General features: G+C 43.4%; 1 protein-coding gene across 1 annotated transcript; it reads left to right on the plus strand.

Moving 5' to 3' along the window:
- Window positions 1–7,228: 7,228 nt before the first annotated feature.
- On the plus strand, window positions 7,229–16,410 carry ATMIN (ATM interactor). The gene is made up of 4 exons (XM_069497794.1): window positions 7,229–7,558; window positions 12,318–12,443; window positions 13,175–13,374; window positions 14,071–16,410. Exons 1-4 carry the CDS (start codon window positions 7,229–7,231, stop codon window positions 15,860–15,862), a joined length of 2,448 nt encoding a protein of 815 aa, XP_069353895.1. The 3' UTR covers window positions 15,863–16,410.
- Window positions 16,411–20,939: the final 4,529 nt, after the last annotated feature.

Genomic DNA, 20,939 nt, shown 5'->3' on the forward strand with positions numbered 1-20,939 from the left:
GATGTATGTGATTTTGTAAGCACAGCGTTTCCTTGACTATGTTGCACACATTTCAGTTAGTGGCTCACTCTACACCTTCTGTCTATAAACTTGCATTTTATAAATTAATCCTTGGTATTAAAAACTTAGAGATGTTCATATAATGTTAATTGTTGGGACTGATTCTTTCCCCCTCCACAATATCCCTCCTCACCACCATATTCTGCTAAATATAGCAGTTGTGGGCATTTGAGATGTGACAGGACATAGACATACGTGGCTCTACACTGGATCCTGACTGCCTGGTACGCTGGAGTCAAGCACATGGCACAGTGGTTGAGACTGCTGGGTGTCGTGTCTAGTGTCGTTTTTTCCACTCCTGCCTCTCCACCATCCTGGTGAGGTCTGATTCCAACTGCTAGTTTCCAGGGACTTTTTTTCTTAAGCCTTGGATCATGAAAAGAGGCACCAAGAAACTATACCCAAGTCAATACTTTTTAGGAGAATCATAAAATTGGTCTGTTCAGAGCATAAAGTTGGATCCATTAAATTATTATTGTAGGAGTTGCATATTCAATGACACAGTTATATAAAATAACGCTCTCGTTGTAAATATGATACTTTTCATAATCTGTTTTATCATATAGGTAACATTCAAATTGACCAATATTATACTGATTTGTGAATAAAGACATTGAAAAACTGTACTTCGCTTACTTTTGATGAAAATCCTTCAGTTATCATCACTGAATAGCTTGTCTTTTTATAATAATATTCTAAAATCCATTCCTAGGCCAAGTGCGGTAGCTCACACTTATAATCCTAGCACCCTGGGAGGCTAAGACAGGAAGATCTCTTGAGGTCAGGAGTTCGAGACCAGCCTGAGGAAGATCAAGACCCCCATCTCTACTAAAAATAGAAAAAATTAGCTGGGCATGGTGGCACACACCTGCAATCCCAGCTACTCGGGAGGCTGAGACAGGAGAATTGCTTGAGCCCAGGAGTTTAAGGTTGCTGTGAGCTAGGCTGACACCACGGCACTTTAGCCCAAGCGACAGAGAGAGACTCTGTCTCAAAAAAGCTAAAAGAAAATAAAATCTATTCCCTATTTTGTTCCAGAGAGGCTTGGGGGTGATAAAAATGCATAATTATAAAATTAAAAGTTGAGGAAATCTGGGCAGATGGGAGGACATAAAAAGAATAGACCAAAATAATGCTAGGGATGAGATTACTACCTAAGAATGTACAAGTGCCTCTCCAGCTGCTAGAAGATTGAAAATTTAGCACGGAGCCTGCCAGTGGTCAAAGCAAAAAAGAAAATACCAATTTGTGAATGAATATATTTTAAAACTGGCACATCACTTACTTTTGATGAAAATCAAAGAGGCTTAAGATACAGACGGTATGAATACATTCAGAAAAGGGGGACAAAACAATGCTTTATAATATAATGGTATCGTCCACAGGTTCTAGGTCATCTTATATGAAACAGTGGATGTTTTTAGATTTCATCTAATTTAGAAATGGCATAGACACTTCAGTTACGCCCGAGTGAGTCATTGAGTCTGCAGGGACTTGATGCTAATTTCCTTTTGACCGTAGTCACGGTTTGGGGCATCTTTCCCCACGTGCACACCCTTAGCAGGTCCTTCTGCTCAGTGCCAGAATGCCTGTGTTAGGTCTGCACAGGGGCTCTGCGGGTCCTGGGATGGTTTCTCAGAGGCTCACAGCCCTCCCTGGTGCTTGACAGGAACGTGTAAGTGGAGTCTGAACAGGAAAGACTTGTCCTGTGATCCAACCTATAGTGGTACCACTCGAGGCTGCACCCTGTGGCCCTCCCAGACAGAGGCTCCTGCTTAAGGAAATGAGGACCGGTTGAGGGCTCACTGAACCCTTGTCTATAATGTATTTGATGGCCACATTCAGATGCAGCTTGGGAACAGATGCCACGGCAAATGCAGAGCCAAGGACTTCTACAGTCAAGGAATTTACTCCAGAAATGAATATAACTCATGTTTATTGCATATTTACTATGTGGCAGGCACTGTGCTAAATATTTCATGTGTATTATTTTCATAACAATCTGATAAGGCAGGTAGCATTACTAATTGTATTTTATTGAATACCAAAGCTTAGGCTAGTAAGTGGCTGAGCCCACAGTAACTTTGGGCAGTGAGACTCGTAGCCTGCACTCTAGACACCACGCTGAAGGGAACAGTAGCCCATGGATGCCATCCACATGTAGAGGTATCGTGTTTGACCCATAGTACTTTTTAAATCAGAATCAGCTCCTGTGGTACGCAGAATAATTGCCCCCTCCTCAAAGATGTGCACATTATAATCCATGGGATCTGTAAATATGTTACACTGAGGAGAAAGAAAAAATTTCAGTTTCTCCTACTATACACTCACAACACACTTCTGACACCAGATGTGTCTCTCCCCACACGTCAAGCAAGTGTGAAATGTGATACACAAAATGGCATCACTCTGGTTCAGGGCTCTAAAACGGAGTCCAGAAGCCAATCTAAGGACTGCCTGCACGACCTACAACTTGCAAAAAACAAAAACCATGTTTTGACAATGACCACAACACGCTGGAAAACACCTGAATTCCCATGGAAATTAAGGTTACTAAGAGTTCAAATTAGTTAATATATGTAAATAAAAACACTCGATATAAAAGAAACAATTCTGTATACAGAATGTACAAGGAAAGCGTTTTTGGTAAAGAAGGTAATAAGACATGAGAATGTGGTTTAATTAATAGTTAAAGGAAAAGTAATTTTTTTTTTTTTTTTTTTTTTTTTCAGAGATGGAGTCTCACTCTTGCTCAGGCTGGTCTCAAGCTCCTGAGCTCAAGCGATCCTCTCGCCTTGGCCTTGGTTTTTATAGAGGCTTCATTACATAGGAGCAATTGATCAACTTAACTTTCAGGCCCTCTTTCCCTCTCTGGAGGTTGGATAATGGGGCTGGAAGTCCCAACCCTCTAATCCTAACTTGGTCTTTCCAGTGACCAGCCCAAAGTGCTAGGATTACAGGCGTGAGCCACTGCGCCCAGCCAAAGGAAAAGTAATTTTGTCAAGAGGTTATATAAAGATTGTTTTAAATTGAAGGAATTAAAAAAAGAATGATAGATTAAATGGATATAGAACGTTGGGGAAAGAAAGATTGGGAAAACTATAAGACGTTATAAAAGGGTTATGGAAATCTTAACATCGTCAAAGCTGATGGAGATTGGACGGATTTGTTCATAAGATTTTATTAAAATTAGCTGTAGCATTAATAATACACTGATGCAAAGGTATTATAGAACTTGGTTTTCTCTTTTAAACAAGATTTTTGTGTAGTATTAATAAGAAATAGTAAAAGATTTTTGTTTACCTTTTGAGTAAACTACAAAAAAAAGGGAGAGTTTGCCTCGTGCTGTCTTTATTAGGTTTTCTGATTGAAAAGCTGAGTCCCCTCTTTATCAAAGAGTAAGGGGTTCTTTTGCTTTTTGAAATCTTTTAAATATCATTTTGGCTAAATGACTATTATTAAAAAAACAAAATAAGTAAAATTAAAAAAAAAGGATTCTCTACATTCCCCATTTCCTCCCTCCCCCATGAAAAATGGTATGTAAGCTTCTGTATCCCACTGGGGGATTTGGGGCAATCACTCTGTGATTTCCTCCCCTGTCCCATGCAGGTTAATACAATTTGTATCCCTCTTCTTTTAATCTGCCTTTTGTCAGTTGATTTTCAGCAAAACTTCAAAGGGCAAAGAGAAAGTTTTCCCTTTGCCCCTACGTTTTTGGCACTTTGAGCAGGATACCAAAGCTGTTCTGCTCTTCTAGAAGCTGCAGTCAAGGAAACTCATGCCCTGACAAGCTGGCAGAAAGATTTGTACCATCTGTATTTCCCATTGCTGCCAGACAACCCAAGATGTTAAAATCACAGTGTCACAACATTTAGACACGGTGAATTGTATGCCTCTCCTGATACACAGCTAATTGCCATAGACTAATGCAGGCCTTCTTATTAAAATGTCTCCCTTGTTACTCAAATTTGGTCAATCTCTGAAGCCTTGGATGCACATTCACTTTTGACAACCTCCCTCCATAGAACAGGACACTCTAGAAACAAGCGTTTCTAGCTCCAAGGGAAACATAACACATCGGTGGCTGACCAACTGATGACTGATCATCAGTGCTTCCTCATGTCAAGAGATGGAAATGTGAAACGTGATATACAAAATGGCATCACTCTGGTTCAGGGCTCCAAAATGGAGTCAGGAAGCCAATCTAAGAAGGACTGCCTGTGTGACCTGCAACTTGAAAATAACAAAAACAAAAACAGGAACTTGCCTTGAACCTTTGAACTGCAACAACCACAACATCCTGGAAAACAGCTGAATTTCACCAGCCCTGCAACCCCTGAAAGACAATCAATGAACTGTGGACTCGTCGTGTACTAAACCAGTCATCTCTACCAGTGATAATTCTTTCAAGATAATTTGTGTAATCACCATCAGCTTCCTTTTAAAAAACGCTACTCCCCTCCCTCTCCTCAGAACATGATTGTTGAATCTGTGTCCTTTCAAATTGTTCTTCTAGTTGAATCTGTGTCTTTCAAATTGCAATTCCTAAGACTCTAATAAATGCTTGTCTTACTGCTTTGCAGTATGGTCTTTTCACCTCTTCTTGGTTAACACAAGCAATCATTTCTACAGTGGACACCAGCTGCGTATCCTGCGATTCAATTCCAACGCTAACTACCTGGGGACAGCGTCAGATCCCACAGGTTGAGGGCACAGTCCCACAGACTGCCAACCACTTCCGATGCCAATTGCAAGCCCCAGCTTGTTTTACCTGGCTTCTGACCAACCTGATATAAATCGGAGTTCTAACAACCCCCTCCTTGGGTTCAATTAATTTGCTAGAGCAGCTCACAGAACTCAGGGAAACCCTTAGGCTTACTGGTTTATTACAAAGGATATTACAAAGGATACACCTGAAAAGATGCATAGGGCAAGGCATGTGGGAAGGGGCACGGAGCCTCCATGCCCTCCCCAGGTGCACCACCCTGTAAGAACCACCACGTGTTTAGCTATCCAGAAGCTCTCTGAACCCAGTCCTTTTGGGTTTTTATAGAGGCTTCATTACAAAGGAGCAATTGATCAACTCAACTTTCAAGCCCTCTTCCCTCTCTGGAGGTTGGGTAGTGGGGCTGGAAGTCCCAACCCTCTAATCCTAACTTGATCTTTCCAGTGACCAGCCCATTGCTGATGCTACGTAGGGACAGCCAGCCATCAGTTAACTTATTACCATACAAAGAGACGTCACTTTGAAGATTCCAAGGATTTTAGGAATTGTATGCTAGGAAACTGGAGGAAAACCAAATATATATTTCACAACATAGTTACTTTACAAAACAAAGGGACTTTGCAGCTCAGGAAATTATCCTGGATTACTTGGATGGGCTCAGTGTAATCACAAAGGTCCTCAAGAGTGAAAGAGGAATAGAAGATTCAGAGGGAGATGTGACTACTGAAGAAATCAGAGCCATGTGATGTGACAAAGACTCTATTCACTGATTTTGGAGGTGGCGGAAGGGGCCTCAAGCCAAGGAGTGCAGGTGGCCTGTAGAAGCTGGGAAAGACAAGTGAACAGATTCTCCCCTAGAGCTTCCAGAAGGAACACAGCCCTGCCAACACCTACATCTTAGCCCAGTAGGTTCACTTCCGACTTCAGACCTCCAGAGCTGTAAGATAAATTTATGGTTGTTTTAAGATAGTAAGTTTGTGGTAATTTATGAACAGCAAGAGAAAACTAATACAACTGCTAATATGTAAAAGTTTGAGGTATTCACATAAAAATCTAGCAATACCAAAGATGAGTGGCATCTGTCCCCTTTTTAAAAAGGACATATTTCCAATTTCACTGCAGTCCTCACCACTCTCTTTAGTCTACCCCAGCCTGCCCATTTACATGACCTACCTAGTCTAAGTATTGTCAGTGGAAAAATCCAAACTCTGAAATAATTTAAAGAGGTTTATTCTGAGCCAAATGTGTGACCACGGCCCAGTGGACAAGTTCTCAAGAGGTCTTGAGAAAATGCACCCAATGTGGCTGGATTACAGTTTGGTTTTATACATTTGCAGGGACAGGAATTACAAGTAAAATCATAAATCAATACATGGAAGGTATACATTGGTTTGGCCCAAAAAGGCAGGACATCTTGAAGCTGGGGGTGGGGCGGAGGGGAGCTTACAAGTCATAGTTGGGTTTTAGGGATTCTTTAGTTGGCAATTGGTTGAAAGAGTTAAACTTTGTCTAAAGACCTGGACTCAGTGGAAAGGAATTCGTGGGTTAAGATAGGGGTCTGCTAGGATGCTTGAGTTAAGGTAAGGGAGTCTCTTATCTCTTCTGTGATGCTATCCATGTTGGGAAGTAAATCACAATATATCAAGTTAACAAAACCTGTTTAGTGAGATTTTTTTATCCTCCATAGGTATGACTCACCAGGCCTATTAGAAAAGAATTTGAGCAAAAGAAAAAGGTCAGAGTTCAGTTCTCAGTATTTAAGTTTTGGAACCATTCACTGAGCTACACTGTCTCCCAAATAGTAATAAAATTTCAGCAGTTAAAATACAGGCAAGAAAGTCCAGCCTCCCTAAAATGATTAACCTTGTCGATTATAACAATCCTTTCTTTGTATAGTGTGACCTAGAGCAACCTAGTTAATTCCTATAAGCCTAAATTTCCTTCTCTGCACAATGAGGGGAAATTTACAGCCATACCCTCCACAGTCGTTTTTGAAAACAAAATGAGATACTGAATGAAAAATGCATCCCCCAGAGCCCGGCACATGCTAAGCCCTCGGTAAACGACAGCGGAAATTAGTGCGCTGTCGCCTCCCCAGCCCTTGAACATTTGGGTTGTTCCTACTCTTTGGGAAGGAGAGCATTGCTGAACGCTTTGGTTTTTCCTCTCTCCAACTGTTGCCTACGGTCAAGTTCTCAGGAAGACGAAGAATGGGCCAATCGTGGGGGCGGGAGGCGATACCTCTTACCTACTGGTGGCTGGTCAAGGTTGGCCTCCCGCGGCCTCACCTGACGTCGGCTCCCTCGGAGACGCGCCCTCTGCGGCCGGCAGGCGGCGTCTGGGCCCGCCGGATGCTAATAAGCCGGACGGCCCCGCCCCCTGCCGGAAGTGGCTGCGGCGGAGGCGGGGCCTGGGAGCGGGGCCGGCGGCCGTGCGGGAGCTATGGCGGCTTCGGAGGCGGCGGCGGCGGGTCCCGCGGCTCTGGCGGCGGGGGCCCCGGCCGTCCCGGCGGCCGCGAGGGGAGCCGCCGCCGCCTCGGGCCCGTGGGGGTCCCCGGGAGCCCGGCTGAGGGGCAGCCGGCCGCGACCTGCGGCGGCTATGCAGCGGCCCGCAGCCCCGGCGCCGCCGGCCCGGGAGCTGATCCAGCCGTCGGTGAGCGAGCTGTCCCGGGCCGTGCGGACCAACATCCTGTGCACCGTGCGCGGCTGCGGCAAGATCCTGCCCAACAGCCCCGCGCTCAACATGCACCTGGTCAAGAGCCACCGCCTGCAGGTGAGCCCGACGCGGCGGCGGCCGGGGCGGCCGGGCCTGGCTCCAACAAAGCGCCCAGCGCGGCGTGCGAGCCCGGCCCCGGGGGGATGGAGGGCCGGCCGCCGCACCTACCCTGCCCGCCGCCGCCCGCCCCCGGTCGTAGGTGGCTTTCAAACACACGAAACGGGCCGACGAGTACGGAGTCCCGGCCGGGGGAAGGGAGAGCTAGTGCACACGAAGACCTGATGGTGGGGAAGCACTGTGTCACGCACTCGGTGTCAGGCTCCCACAGGCCAGCCCTTGCTGGCCTTGAATTTCGTGCCAGGCACCGGCCCGGGCATTTTACACATTTTGTCTGATTAGTTCTCACAACTTGGAGAGGGACATATGTTGCCCCATTACACTGATGAGAGACAGATTATGCAACCTATGTGTCGTGGGGATTTAAACCCAGGCCTCTGGTTCTGAATGAGGCCTGTGTTCCTTCCACCACACCCACACCGCCCTTAGGTCCTGCCCAGTGTGTTGTATTGTACATTTCAAAATAACTGGAAGAGAGGATTTTGAATGTTCTCCCCACACTGAAAGCAAAAATGTTTGAGGTAACAGACATGCTACATACCCTGATTTGATCACTACGCAATGTATATATGTATCAGAACATCCCACTGAACCCCATAAAGATGAATAGTTATGTGTCAGTCGAAAATAAAATTTTTTTAAAAGTTGTTGCAGGTTTGGCTCTAAGCACCATCTGTCACAGTTGTCACAGTGTCGGTAAGATCGGCTTTGCTCAGGAATGCGACTTAAGGGAACTTTCTCCCATGGCTCTTCTTTAAGAAGGGACACAGTATAACATGACAATAGTCTGAACAACACCTCCACATCCTCGTGTTAAATGGGGCAGTAATTTTCAACCTTTGGTGCACATCTGTGAGAAGCTTATTAAAAATCCAGATGTCTGGCCCCACCCCAGACCTATTAAGTCATTTCTCAGTCATTACAATAGGAAGTTTCCTTCCACCGCTCTACACCACTCTGCCAGCAGTGACATAATTCAAAAGTATAGGTCACTGAAAGCAATTTTGTGAATATGTAGCTTTTGATGGTCTGATTTGACTCAGAAGTAAATTTAGATTACCCAGAGTATTTCATGTTCTGTCTGCCCATCAGGTAAACCCTCCTTGAAAAAAGTTCCTGGGAATCAGGCTTCTGATAAGAATTTAACAGCAGAAACTTTGAGGTTATATAGTCTCTAGTAGGACAGATAAAAGTGTTGCCCATGAAGGATGATCCGCTTTTACCACCAGCTGAGCCAAAATGTACCAACTTTCCCATGAAGATCAGGGAGCCCAGTCAGGAATTGGATTTGGAGGTGTGCCAAGGAAGACCCTGCAGAGGGGGCCACATTGTTCCTTAGAAGAGTTTTGGGTTGCTTTTAGCACACAAGTGCAACTCTGGAAATGGTCTTCAATATATTGTTTTTTCTTTCATACTAAATTTTAACTAAGTCCTTCCTTGACCACATCCTGTCACGGGTGCATGAACTATATATTTGTGGGGATTCTACAGCCGAAGCCATTGGTTCTCTGTAGCTGGTATACAGCAGCCATCGCCCATATTGTCCCCTCACTGATGGCTACTGCAGATGTTACATCTCTGAGCACACACGAAGCTGCCAGGCTGCTCAGGCCCTCCTTGGTGTTGGCTGAACATCACTCTAACAAGGATTTAACAGTTTATGTTGTTCTTTTCTCTGGAATTGCTGCTAGGAGCTCTCTCTCTCTCTCTCTCTCTCCCTCAAGACCTTGATAAGCATCTTTTAAGCATAAAGGTACCACTTACTCTTCAGGAATGGTTAGTATACAATAGGTTTATTTCTAATTATGTTTTTAAAATATCTAAAGTCCAGGAATTCACAAGATACCGATACATAAAATATAATAGGCCTAAGGAGGAAGAATATGTTGGACAAATATAAATTTTGACAGTCAGATCTTTACTTGGACTTTACATTTCAGGCTGTCAGTGTCCTCCCTTGCTTAGAACCTGTTTGACATCATTATTTCAATTCTAGTCAGGTTCATTTTTCAGATTCCTCTTACGTGAAGACAGCACAGTACACTCAACGATTCTTTCTGAACTGAAGACATCGAAGAACAGAAAGATGGACTCTTCTAAGTTTCCTTCCTAGGTCACTGGGGCAGCCTTTTTTTTTAGCAGGAATTAAACCTCACCCAGCTCCATTACTTTCTTCTCAGTAAGCAGGCTTCCCTGTCCTGTCTTGTCCTGCCTTTCTAACCAAGGTGCCCAGCAGTCTCGAGATCTGCTGTCTTGGTAGAAAGGAGGTTCATTTTCTTTAACGAAAGTGGTCTGTGTGAGAACATAGCCGTATCCGTGGGGTAGTGCCTCAGTAAGGTGCGCCTGTACCCTCAGTCTGGTTCCTGTCTAGAAGGCTCCTCAGTTCAAGAATCATCCTTGACACTTCTCAAACTACTAGAAGGAGGGTGGGGAAGAGAAAAGCTTTGGGAGGAGGGCTGGCTGGGAAGCTCCCTTGGGTTTTGCCCTGAAGCTACTCTGAGTATATCTCATTGGCAGATTTTCTTATATTCGGTGGAAATTTTTATTGTCTTAGTCACAGCTACTTGCATAATTCTAATTTCTTTCATTGTTTATATATTTTCTAGATTATGATAATTGATTCCCTTCCCCATTACTTGCTATGTGGTTCTTATTTTATTCTACTCTTTCTTCACAAAACACCCCTCCCCCAGCCAAATATTCCTTTCTTAGCATAAATGATGAACAAACCCTTCTAAAGGACAACGGGTGGGAATGGGGAATTGAATTGTCAGCTGTGGAGTGTGTGCTTCCCTTTGGTTTTATGTGGGTCCTGAAGATGTATGTCCATACTGCATGTCCTATAAGGAAGTCCGGAAATAGCCCAGCCTGGCCTACAGTGGGATTCATGGAGACGTGAAAGCTACGATGATTCCGGGAAAGGGAGAGGAGGCGTACATAGGCATTTTTTGATTGTTAGAGATTCTTTTGTTCCTCATGTTTGAAAGCAGTGGAAGGGACAAGAGGGCACTTAAGAACCTCTTATCAAGCATTATTTATATTTTCAAAACATGGCTTGGAGGATTTTGTATTATGTTCAGTCCAGGGGTTTGCTTTTAATGATTTGCCAGAACATTTTTTAAAAAGGAAAGGAAAGGTTCCAAGTTGCTCTGTAGACCATATTGTGCAGAGACTTCTAATTTTAAATTCAGAATGAGATGACAAAGCAAATTGGTTTCCGTCTTGGATGCTTTCTGTGAAGGCAGTCAGCTTGCTAGAGTAGCTACATGCTGTTTTCCAATTTTGCTACGGCTCCTACAGGCCTTTCCTTTTCCCCTCTACTCTTCAGTTGTGTCCTTCCTTTTCCTTTTTCTTCTTTTGTCTATTTTTTTCATCTTGTTTTTGGATTGTTTCCTCTCATAGGTTCTTTTTCAAATTCTGTCACTTAAAATAGTTCATAAACATGAAGGATTTTTGTATGCTTTTTAAATTATGCACACAAAAGATACAGTACCAAAAGTCTGGTAAGTTTTATTCTCCATGTATAGGCAACTTCAGAACAAAGATACCACCTTCTCACTGCAGTGCCTATTTTATTGTGCCATTGCTATTTCTTACTCTGCCATCCTACCCTCGAGCATATTGTCTCAGGACAGAAATAACAACAAGGCCCCAAAACTGGGTGGACTGCTCTGCTGGGGGAAGGTGAGGAGCCGGCCCTCGGAAAGCAGGAGCATGGACAGTGTCTGGTCCTTGGTATGGCCTGTAACAATGGCAACAGGGTGTTACTAACCTCCAAGGCATGATAACATTTTAGCTTAGGCCACTTGAACATATTCAGTATAATGCCACAAGTTTTACTGAACATTTTCTCTGTTCAGAATACTCCCAAATGCAACAGTAAGATACAAATAAATCCCTTCCCATGAAAAGGTTTGGGAAATTACAAGGAGTTCCATTAAGGGTAAAGGAATAATGAGAGGTGGGCTCACACCTGTAATCCCAGCTCTGCGGGAGGCTGAGGTGGGAGGATCACTTGAGATCAGGAGTTCAGGATCAGCTGGGCAACACAGTGAGATCCTGTCTCTACAAAAAAATTTTAAAAATTAAAGAAAAAACATGCTTGAGTGCGATAATGACATGATTGAAGATGAATCTGATAAAGTTTGAGTGAAAAAGAGATTGAAGGTCTAGAAATTAGTTAAGAGGTGAATGACACAGTCCAGAGAGTCAGGAGGACTTGACCTAAGGAACAGTGGAAAGGAAAGGCTGGGAGATAGTAAAAGGCATCAGAGGGACTCAAGCTTGTACTCTGGGGCATGCAAGGGAGTTTGCAAGGGATAACAAAAAGATCACCGAGCATCACTGAGGATGAGTTAGAAGTGAGCATGAATTTTGTAGTGATCCAATCAGCAGTTTTTTGGAGTATTTGACAGCCTAGAAACAGATAAGGGGGATAAATTGGCTAAAAGGAATTTGATAATAGTCAAATGAACGATGGATTTCAGAGTCCTTAGTATTCTCCCCGCATTTCATTTAATCTCCTCAAACACACTCATACTCTTTTTCTGTCACTGATAACACTAGATGGAAAAAGTATAGATTAATTAAAAGAATTTCCTAAAATGTGCCCATTTCAGTCATTCCCTGTTTCCACCCCAGCCTGTTCTATTGTTTTTTTTTTTGAAAAGAATTATTTAAAGTAATTTTCCTTTTGCAGGACGGCATAGTAAATCCAACAATAAGAAAAGATTTGAAAACCGTACCGAAATTCTACTGTTGTCCAATTGAAGGATGCCCTAGAGGCCCTGACAGACCGTTTTCTCAATTCTCTCTCGTAAAACAGGTATTTTACTTCTCTTAAGTATCCTTCTCTGAGGTTGAAATGCAGATGATATAAACCTAGCGTGCATGCTAGTTAGTGGACATACCTACAGAATCGGGTAGAAAACTGCTCCTGAGAGCAGATGCCCAAGCATCTCCCAGCTGGTGTGATGCGAGTGGAGAGACACACGGCTCGTTCTGGAGGGAACGTGTCTACAAGTGGATTCAGAGAGAAAGGAAAGCAGACCAGTTCAGCAAAGAATGAGAAAGTGTGTGCTTGCAGACCTCTTGGGTGAGTCACCTCCAAGGGCAGAGCACAAAGGCACTAAGAACTGTTCTCCCAGGGGATAAGAACTTGCAGAATCCAGGAAAAGAAGAGTGTTGGCGGGATCTTAAGGGGAGGGATGGCCCAGTGACAGGAAAGAGGCATCTGGAATGTTTCCCTGGAGGTCTGCTGGAGGTGTCCTGAGAAGAGCATTGCAAAGACATTGTTTTCTGCCTGCAGCATTTACTTGTAGATCGAAGTCTAAACGCTGCGTACCGTGCATTGTTTCCTAAAGTCTCCTCGGTTTGCACAGAGCAAAAGTGACAAGAAGAGGCACACGATAAACTACAGTTTGCCTGCTTTTAAATTCTCTTGGACTGCTGTATTTGATACCTGTGAAATCACTGTTAATTTGGGTAGGTTGGTGGTTTTGAAATGTGTTGAACAGTTGCCGTTCCTCATCTCTGTGCCTCCTGTCTTCTTCCTAGCACTTTATGAAAATGCACGCTGAGAAGAAGCATAAATGCAGTAAGTGCAGCAACTCCTACGGTACGGAGTGGGACTTGAGGAGGCACGCGGAGGACTGCGGCAAGACCTTCCAGTGCACGTGTGGCTGTCCCTACGCCAGCAGAACCGCACTGCAGTCCCACATCTACCGAACTGGCCATGAGATCCCTGCAGAACACAGGTGAAGGGAAAGAACTGATGGCACAGAAGTCAGTAGCTATGGAAAGAGTTTCAAATGAAACATCCTGGAGGGCCAGTAGTGCTGGGAGAAAACAAGACTCACGGAGAAAATATGGGTCATGGAAGAAGGGAGCTGCTAGAAATGGCAGCAGTACTAGCAGAGGACCCACATCTGGGCCTGAAATCTTGACCCAGTTGTTCTTCCTTTTTTTCTGCCAACCCTTTTTCAGGGTCCCTCCTTATTCCCATGTTAAAGTCTCCACTTCCAGCATTTTCTATTAGAGGGATATCAGATTGCTGACGAGTAAGTTTTATCATGAAGCCGTAAAGGTCAAACTTATATTTAGTATAATAGCTTCCTGCTTTAGAAGTGACAAAACTTGCAGTATGTAAATCTTTTAGCTTCTTTTTGCTTAAAAATTTTAAGTTGAGTTCTAGTACTCAGAGCTTAACAACAACAAAAAAAGGTATATTTCCTCCTTCCCGGTCCCTCTTTGCATGTTTCTGAACAATCACCTACCATAATAAGCCTAATTCCCAGAGTTGCAAGAGAAGGAATTTATCTTCCCTGGGTTGAATGTGACCTCTGCTATAGATGGGGGAAATGGCATTTGTGAGTAAGCAAAGATACAGTGTCACAGTCGAAGAAAGCTGCGTTTTAAGATTGGTTTTCTTTTTGCTCTGTCATTGTTTTCAGGGATCCACCTAGTAAGAAAAGGAAGATGGAAAACTGCCTGCAAAACCAGAAGTTGTCCAATAAGACCGTTGAATCCTTGAGCAACCAACCAATCCCTAGACCAGACACGCAAGAATTAGAAGCTCCAGAAATAAAGCTAGAAACACCTTTCGAAGATTCTTGCGGCTCTAATGCCAGAAAGCAGACACTTACCACACCTCCAAAATATCCTCAGAAGTTGCTTTTACCAAAGCCCAAAGTGGCTTTGGTTAAACTACCTGTGATGCAGTTGTCTCCTATGCCTGTCTTTGTGCCTACGGCCGACTCCTCGGCCCAGCCTGTGGTGTTAGGTGTCGACCAGGGCTCTGCCACAGGGGCTGTGCACTTACTGCCCTTGTCAATAGGAACCCTGATCGTTGGCCTAGATTCAGAGGCCTACTCTCTTAAGGAGAGCCTACCTCTTTCCAAAATTGAGCCAGTTAGTACAGGTGTTCAAGTGAATTTGGGGAAAAGTCCATCTACTCCTTTACAAGAACTTGGGAACGCATGTCAAAAGAACAGCATTTCTTCCATCAATGTACAGACAGATCTGTCCTATGTCTCAGAAAACTTTATACCTTCTACACAGTGGGCTAGCCCCGATTCCTCTGTGTCGTCTTGTTCCCAGACTGATTTGTCATTTGATTCTCAAGTGTCCCTTCCCATTAGTGTCCACACTCAAACGTTTTTGCCTAGCTCTAAGGTAACGTCGTCTATTGCTGCTCAGACTGATGCGTTTACAGATGCTTGTTTCCAGTCGGGTGGGATCTCCAGGGAAACTCAAACCAATGGGATGCAGAGTCCAACTGATGACCACATGCAGATGGACCAAGCTGGAATGTGCGGAGACATTTTTGAGAGTGTTCATTCATCATACAGTGTTGCTACAGACAATATTATAAGCAGCAGTTTAGTAGCAGAGACAGTAACTCATGGTTTGTTGCCGCAGAATGACCCTAAGACTTTAAATCAAGATATTGAGAAATCTGCACCAATTATAAACTTCAGTGCACAGAATGGTATGCCTCCTTCACAGAACATGACAGATAATCAGACCCAAACCATGGATTTATTAAGCGATTTAGAAAACATCTTGTCAAATAATCTGCCTGGTCACACATTGGATAATCGTAGTCTTTTGTCTGACACGAATCCTGGACCTGACACCCAGCTCCCATCTGGCCCAGCCCAGAATCCCGGAATAGATTTTGATATCGAAGAGTTCTTTTTAGCTTCAAATATCCAGACTCAAACTGAAGAGAGTGAACTTAGCACGATGAACACTGAACCAGTCTTGGAATCGCTGGACATAGAGACCCAAACTGACTTCTTACTCGCAGACACCTCTGCTCAGTCCTATGGATGTAGGGGAAATTCTAACTTCTTGGGCCTTGAGATGTTTGACACGCAGACACAGACAGACTTAAACTTCTTTTTAGACAGTAGCCCTCATCTGCCTCTGGGAAATATTCTGAAACACTCCAGCTTTTCCATGAGTACTGATTCATCTGACACAGAGACCCAAACCGAAGGAATTTGCACTGCTAAAAACGTACCTGCTCTAGAAAGTAAAGTTCAGTTGAACAGTGCAGAAACACAGACCATGAGTTCTGGTTTTGAAACCCTGGGGAGCTTGTTCTTCACCAGCAATGAAACTCAGACAGCAATGGATGACTTTCTTCTGGCTGATTTGGCCTGGAACACGATGGAGTCTCAGTTCAGCTCGGTAGAGACCCAGACGTGTGCTGAACTACACAGAGTCTCCAACTTCTAAAAGTGGACTCCGTGTATGGGATGGCATTTACCATTTCTTTCTGGATTTGGAAAATGGGGAACAGGGACAACAGTATCAATTCTGTTGAATGTAGTCAATGATGCAGTTGATTCGATTCTTTGCAGTTCTTGCCTTTTGTACTTGTAAACATGAAATGTGTGTATAAATGTGAGTGTATTATAAAGTGTAAGATGTTGATCTAAAAATAATTGTTTTCGTGTTGCCTACATTTGCCCTTTTACAGCTAGTCTTTCCATCTTTTAAAAAAAAAAAAATGTATTTGACAACCATAAAACCTATAGAGCCATTTAGCTGAAGCCAAGCTTACCAGGTACTAGGGTACAAACTTCTGAAATCTTCAAAACATTTTAGTCGCGTGTAACATACTTAAATTGCATAGAAAATATTTTTGACAGTGCTTGTTAGAAATTTCTGTTTCTCGATAGTAATATCTAAAGAAATCTGATGCTGCCGCCATCAGATTTAAACCGTGCTTCTGTGGTTTTAGACTCCTGCTGCCTGCAGTTTCTTCTGCTTTGACATCTCTTTTCCAACTTGAAAATACCCAGGAAAACTACAGCTGTCTTTAGCTTTTTAGGTAGTTTTCATGTAGCCAATGCTATCCCTTCTCTACATGAGCTCTTATTGATACAAATGTTAGTGTGCGGTGCTTTCCTCATAAGAGGTTTGTTGCTGTAAAATTACTGCCTCAAGAAAGAGCAGCAAGCATAGTGTAAATAATGATCCTGCTAAATAAGAGTAAGTCATCCAAACCGTGGAAACACGGGGTTGCCTATTAGTTCATCCTGGAGCGTACTCTGTGATCATCTGTCTGCTTTCCACAGCAGGCCGGGGTGGAGTCCTGGAGCAGTTTCCCGAAGTGCACCCACAGGCTGGATCTGAGTGTTGTCACTCTCAGTGTTAAGAAAAGTGAGAGGAGAAAAGGACACTCGCCCCCCTAGATTTCAACACTTTGCACTTCTACTAAGCTTGATAGGGCAAGAGTGTAATCTACGATTATTTTAAAGTGAATTTTTCTTCCGTCCACCACTCGTTTATCTTTCCCTTGAATAAGAAAAGACATTCGTCTAGCAAGGATATTGTCTGTGCCTTGAGGCTAGCAATTATAGAACAGATCCATCTAAAATACGGTATTCTGCATTTTGTTGCTTTATTTTTTAAAAGAATAATACCACAGTCTTCATCAAAGAAAACAAAGGTGAACCTATTTCAATAAGAACATTTACCATGTTTTCAGATGGGAGCACGATCAAGTATGCTTTGGGGGGTTTCTGTATTTGGGAAATCCTGAATTCTTAATTCTTGGCCAACTTTCAGGCAGGTAAGCATCAGTGCAGCCTGTAAGTTCTCTAAGTTTACAAAAAAAAAAAAACAAAAAAAAGCACACGTGTGCTGTTGAAGGCTAACTCCTCAAAATAAAACCTAATGATTCATTAAAGTAAATTAATGGTTTTGCTAGTAATTCCTATCCCATACATCTGACACAAAAGAAGTGTTGGTAATGGATAAATAACATATCCTAGGCAGATGAATTCAACCTAGTAGATAAAAGTTCGGTCATAGTTGCCCATGAATGTGGGTTTCAAAACAAACATAAAGCCTTAACTTAGAATTTCATTATGTTTTAGAACTGTCACTGCCTTAATGTTCAAACATCTATTTAAGTCCTCCAAATAAAGGAGAAATGCATGTTTGTGGCTTTTTGTAAATATATGTGCAGTGATCTGTGGCTTTAAAAAAAAAATACCATTTTGTTTCTGTGACAATGTTTGTTAATCTATCCAATATATTTGCAGAAAAATGGAGCATGTAATAGTCTTTCGTGTACAAGAACTGTTTCCCCTTCAAAACCTTAGTTACCTGAACTGATTCTTTGTAAAAACTGAAATTCAGTGATTAAAGAAACGCTAGAATTCTACCTTTTTTTGTGAATTCTTTGACCTTTTCATAATGTGATGTATTTTGTTGCCTTTTCACAAACTTGTCTTCTGAAAGTCGCATGATGACATGATTTCATTTCATTTGTTCATGAAAATATGCTAACAATTTTCCTAGAAAGGACATTCCAGGTGACATCAGCAAGACACCCCCACAAAAAAAGGACCAAAGGAATGAATAAACAAATACACTTTGATTAGAGTATCTGAAGGAAAGTGCTGGAGAACAACAGGGGAGGGGTTGAGAACCTGCAGAGCACGGAGACTGATGGCTGCGTAGAGAAGGGAATGGAACACCCTGCCTCTGCCCAGTCAGGATCAGCTCAAAACCAAGAGGGACTTCTTTCTCCCTGTGGGGAAAAGGAAAGCAGGAGCCCCCAATCTCAAAAGTTCCCATTAACAGCACAGACACCTGCAGTCACTGCTGCTGGAGAATTCTGCAGTCCTCACAGGCCATGAGCCCACTTTAGAAAGCTGCCTGGAGTTCACATGGCTGCAATACTCCAGAAAAGCAGCCACACTGTGATCCAAGCTGCTGCAGCGGGACGCCATTTTCAAACTGGACCCACTGCTGTGGAGCATCCTGCTCCAGGGGACAGTAGCCACTGCATCTCTCTATCTCTGAGGCATTTACTGGCTCAGGTCAGGGATGCTGCTAAACATCCCACCATGCACAGGACCACAGAGAGTGATTCAGCCCAAAATGGCAATGGTGCCCAGATTAAAGATGGGCTAGTTGCTGGGATGGAACTTCCAGCATTGCTTAAATGCAGTAGCAAGCCGGGCCATTCAACCCTCTAAGAAATGATGTTGTTTAGAAAGTATATGTTAGCAGAGGTTGAGTCCTCATAGTCTTATGTAAATTAAAAAAAAAAAAAAAAAAACCTCTTTAGAGTTTCTTTTACTGTCAGCAACTTTTGCAATGTATAAATTGAAATTCATTTTTTTGTTTTTTTTTTAAACTTTGACACTAGAAAGGCCAGGATCCAGAGCAAGTCTGATTGAAACCAGGGACAGAAAGAACTGTTCACCATTCTGAATTTCTAATAATAATGAGTGCAGGCAAATTAGCCGTGCTAAAATGATAGAATTAGGAAGGACTTTAGGTATTAATTCCCTTATTTTTAGGGCAAAGGCAGCAATGCCCAGTGGCAAAACTCGGATGTAAAAAAAACCCAAAACTCCTAATGGTTCTCAGCTCCTCGGTGTGAACCTGAAAGAGCCAGTCCTTCGAGATGCATCCCGAGTGTCCCACAGGGCCTACATTCAACTCAGAGCCAAGTGGCCATTTGCCGACTAGAGGTCACGCACGTACTCTGCTTGCTCAAAAAACCCACAAGCTCGCCTAATTTCAGGACATGGATATCTCTGTTCCTGTTCACACCACCTCAATCACTGGCTGCTGGAAAACCCCATTTTGCCTCGTGGACCTAACCAACAGATGAACCAATAACCAAGCATTGACCAATCAGAACGAGACCCGTTTGCATCCCTGATTTGCATAAGTGGACCAGAGTAGGAACCCGGGCAGAGACTTTCTCTGTAAAAATAGCCCCTTTCTTTGTTCTCTCAGAGCGCACCTTCATTTTGTACCCAAGGCTGTGTGTCTCCCGGTTTGCAAACTGCTGGTGGAAGTCAAGTCTCTCTTAACCTAATTCTTCTTTCCCAGTAGTTTTGTTAACATAGGAAAAGAGGAAGATGGTTCTATTTTTACTTATTGCAGTGGATACTGGATTTAACCTAAGACTGCTCAAGAAACTATACAATAGCTTTGATCTGGGAGATTGAACTTGAAAAGTAGATTTTGTCCTAGAACGCCTCAGGATAACACAGTCAGTACACGCGCCATAGTCTGGATGTGCAGAGCAGTGGTGTTTAGACTGTGCAGCAGAAATGCAGACAAAACAAGATGAGGAAAAAGGCCAGAGAATTAAGATGGATTGACAGGAACCCAAGCAAGGAGCTGTAGTTGACAAGTTGCCAAGGTAAGTAAAGACCCCCCAAATGTCCAAATGACAGCTCAACACGTCCACATGATTTCTATATGATTTTAAACAAGTCATTCATTAGAGGGAAATTACCCAGCTTTTTGTATTTGATCTGATCAACACGTTCAGGAAAAACACAAATCTCTGTTGGAGTTTAACATACATTACCTGAACATCTTCAGCACATCCTGTGTCTGAAAGCTGTTCCCATTTTACAGGAAGAAATGACATTCTTGAGCCTTCCTTTTGCCTTATGTGATATTTTCCATCCAGTACCCCAAATGTCCCCACCTGTGAAATATACTTGAGCCTCCAGGTCCCCAGGCCGCAGACCCCCACGCTGGCCTGACCGAACTCAACCCTCTGCTGATCAATTTCTCCTTGGGTCAAAGGAGGAAAATGATCCCTGATTCTCATTCATATGCTCGGGATAAAAAGAGATAATGCCTGGGAAGGGAAGATGCTTTGGGTTTTTTTTTGTTTTTTTTTTTTTGGTTTTTTTGAGACAGGGTCTGGCTCTGTTGTCCAGGCTGGAGTGCAGTGGTGCAATCATCCCTTACTGTAACCTCAAACTCGTGGACTCAAGCCATCCTCCTGCCTCAGCCTCCTGCGTAGCTGGGACTACAAGTTGCCATCACCGTGCCTGGCTAGAGGCTTTGAATTCCTAGAAAGAATGACTTGCAAATTCAAGTGGAATGACTGTATAACTTTACTGGTTACTAGGACTCAAGGATGAGTTTCGATTAGTAATTACGAGCATGCCATTGAATCCTCTCTTGGCTCCGGCGGTCCTAGTTTGCCTGGCAGACAGCAGAAGAGTGTTCTCTGTGGTACCAGGAACAGCCCTCGTCTTCTATCAGTCAAGAAGCCCCTCTGTTTCTTTCTTCCCTGGCGTGCTTATGACTAACCCCTAAATGACAGCACCAAAGCTGCACTGGACCCAAGCCCAGACATCCGGAAAAGCCCCAGATGTGAGGCCCGCAGCCGAGCAACGCAACTTCAGTGCTGTCATTTAGCTGAGATGAGCCGGGGCTTCTGCGGTCTCTGGGGGTCTTAAAGCTCCTGAGCTCAGAGGGAGAGACCAAAAGCAAATTTGATTCTGAGTTCAAATCACTGTGTAGCATGGTCTTT

The sequence above is a fragment of the Eulemur rufifrons genome, chromosome 23 (assembly GCF_041146395.1).
Source record: "Eulemur rufifrons isolate Redbay chromosome 23, OSU_ERuf_1, whole genome shotgun sequence".
Lineage (NCBI taxonomy): Eukaryota > Metazoa > Chordata > Mammalia > Primates > Lemuridae > Eulemur > Eulemur rufifrons.

What these genes read in the sequence shown, in the direction of transcription:
- ATMIN (XM_069497794.1), top strand. Translation starts at nt 7,229, where the DNA reads ATGGCGGCTTCGGAGGCGGCGGCGGCGGGTCCCGCGGCTCTGGCGGCG. An exon ending in AATTCTCTCTCGTAAAACAG is followed by an intron (nt 12,444 to 13,174) that starts GTATTTTACTTC and finishes TCTTCTTCCTAG; the next exon opens with CACTTTATGAAAATGCACGC. An exon ending in GAGATCCCTGCAGAACACAG is followed by an intron (nt 13,375 to 14,070) that starts GTGAAGGGAAAG and finishes CATTGTTTTCAG; the next exon opens with GGATCCACCTAGTAAGAAAA.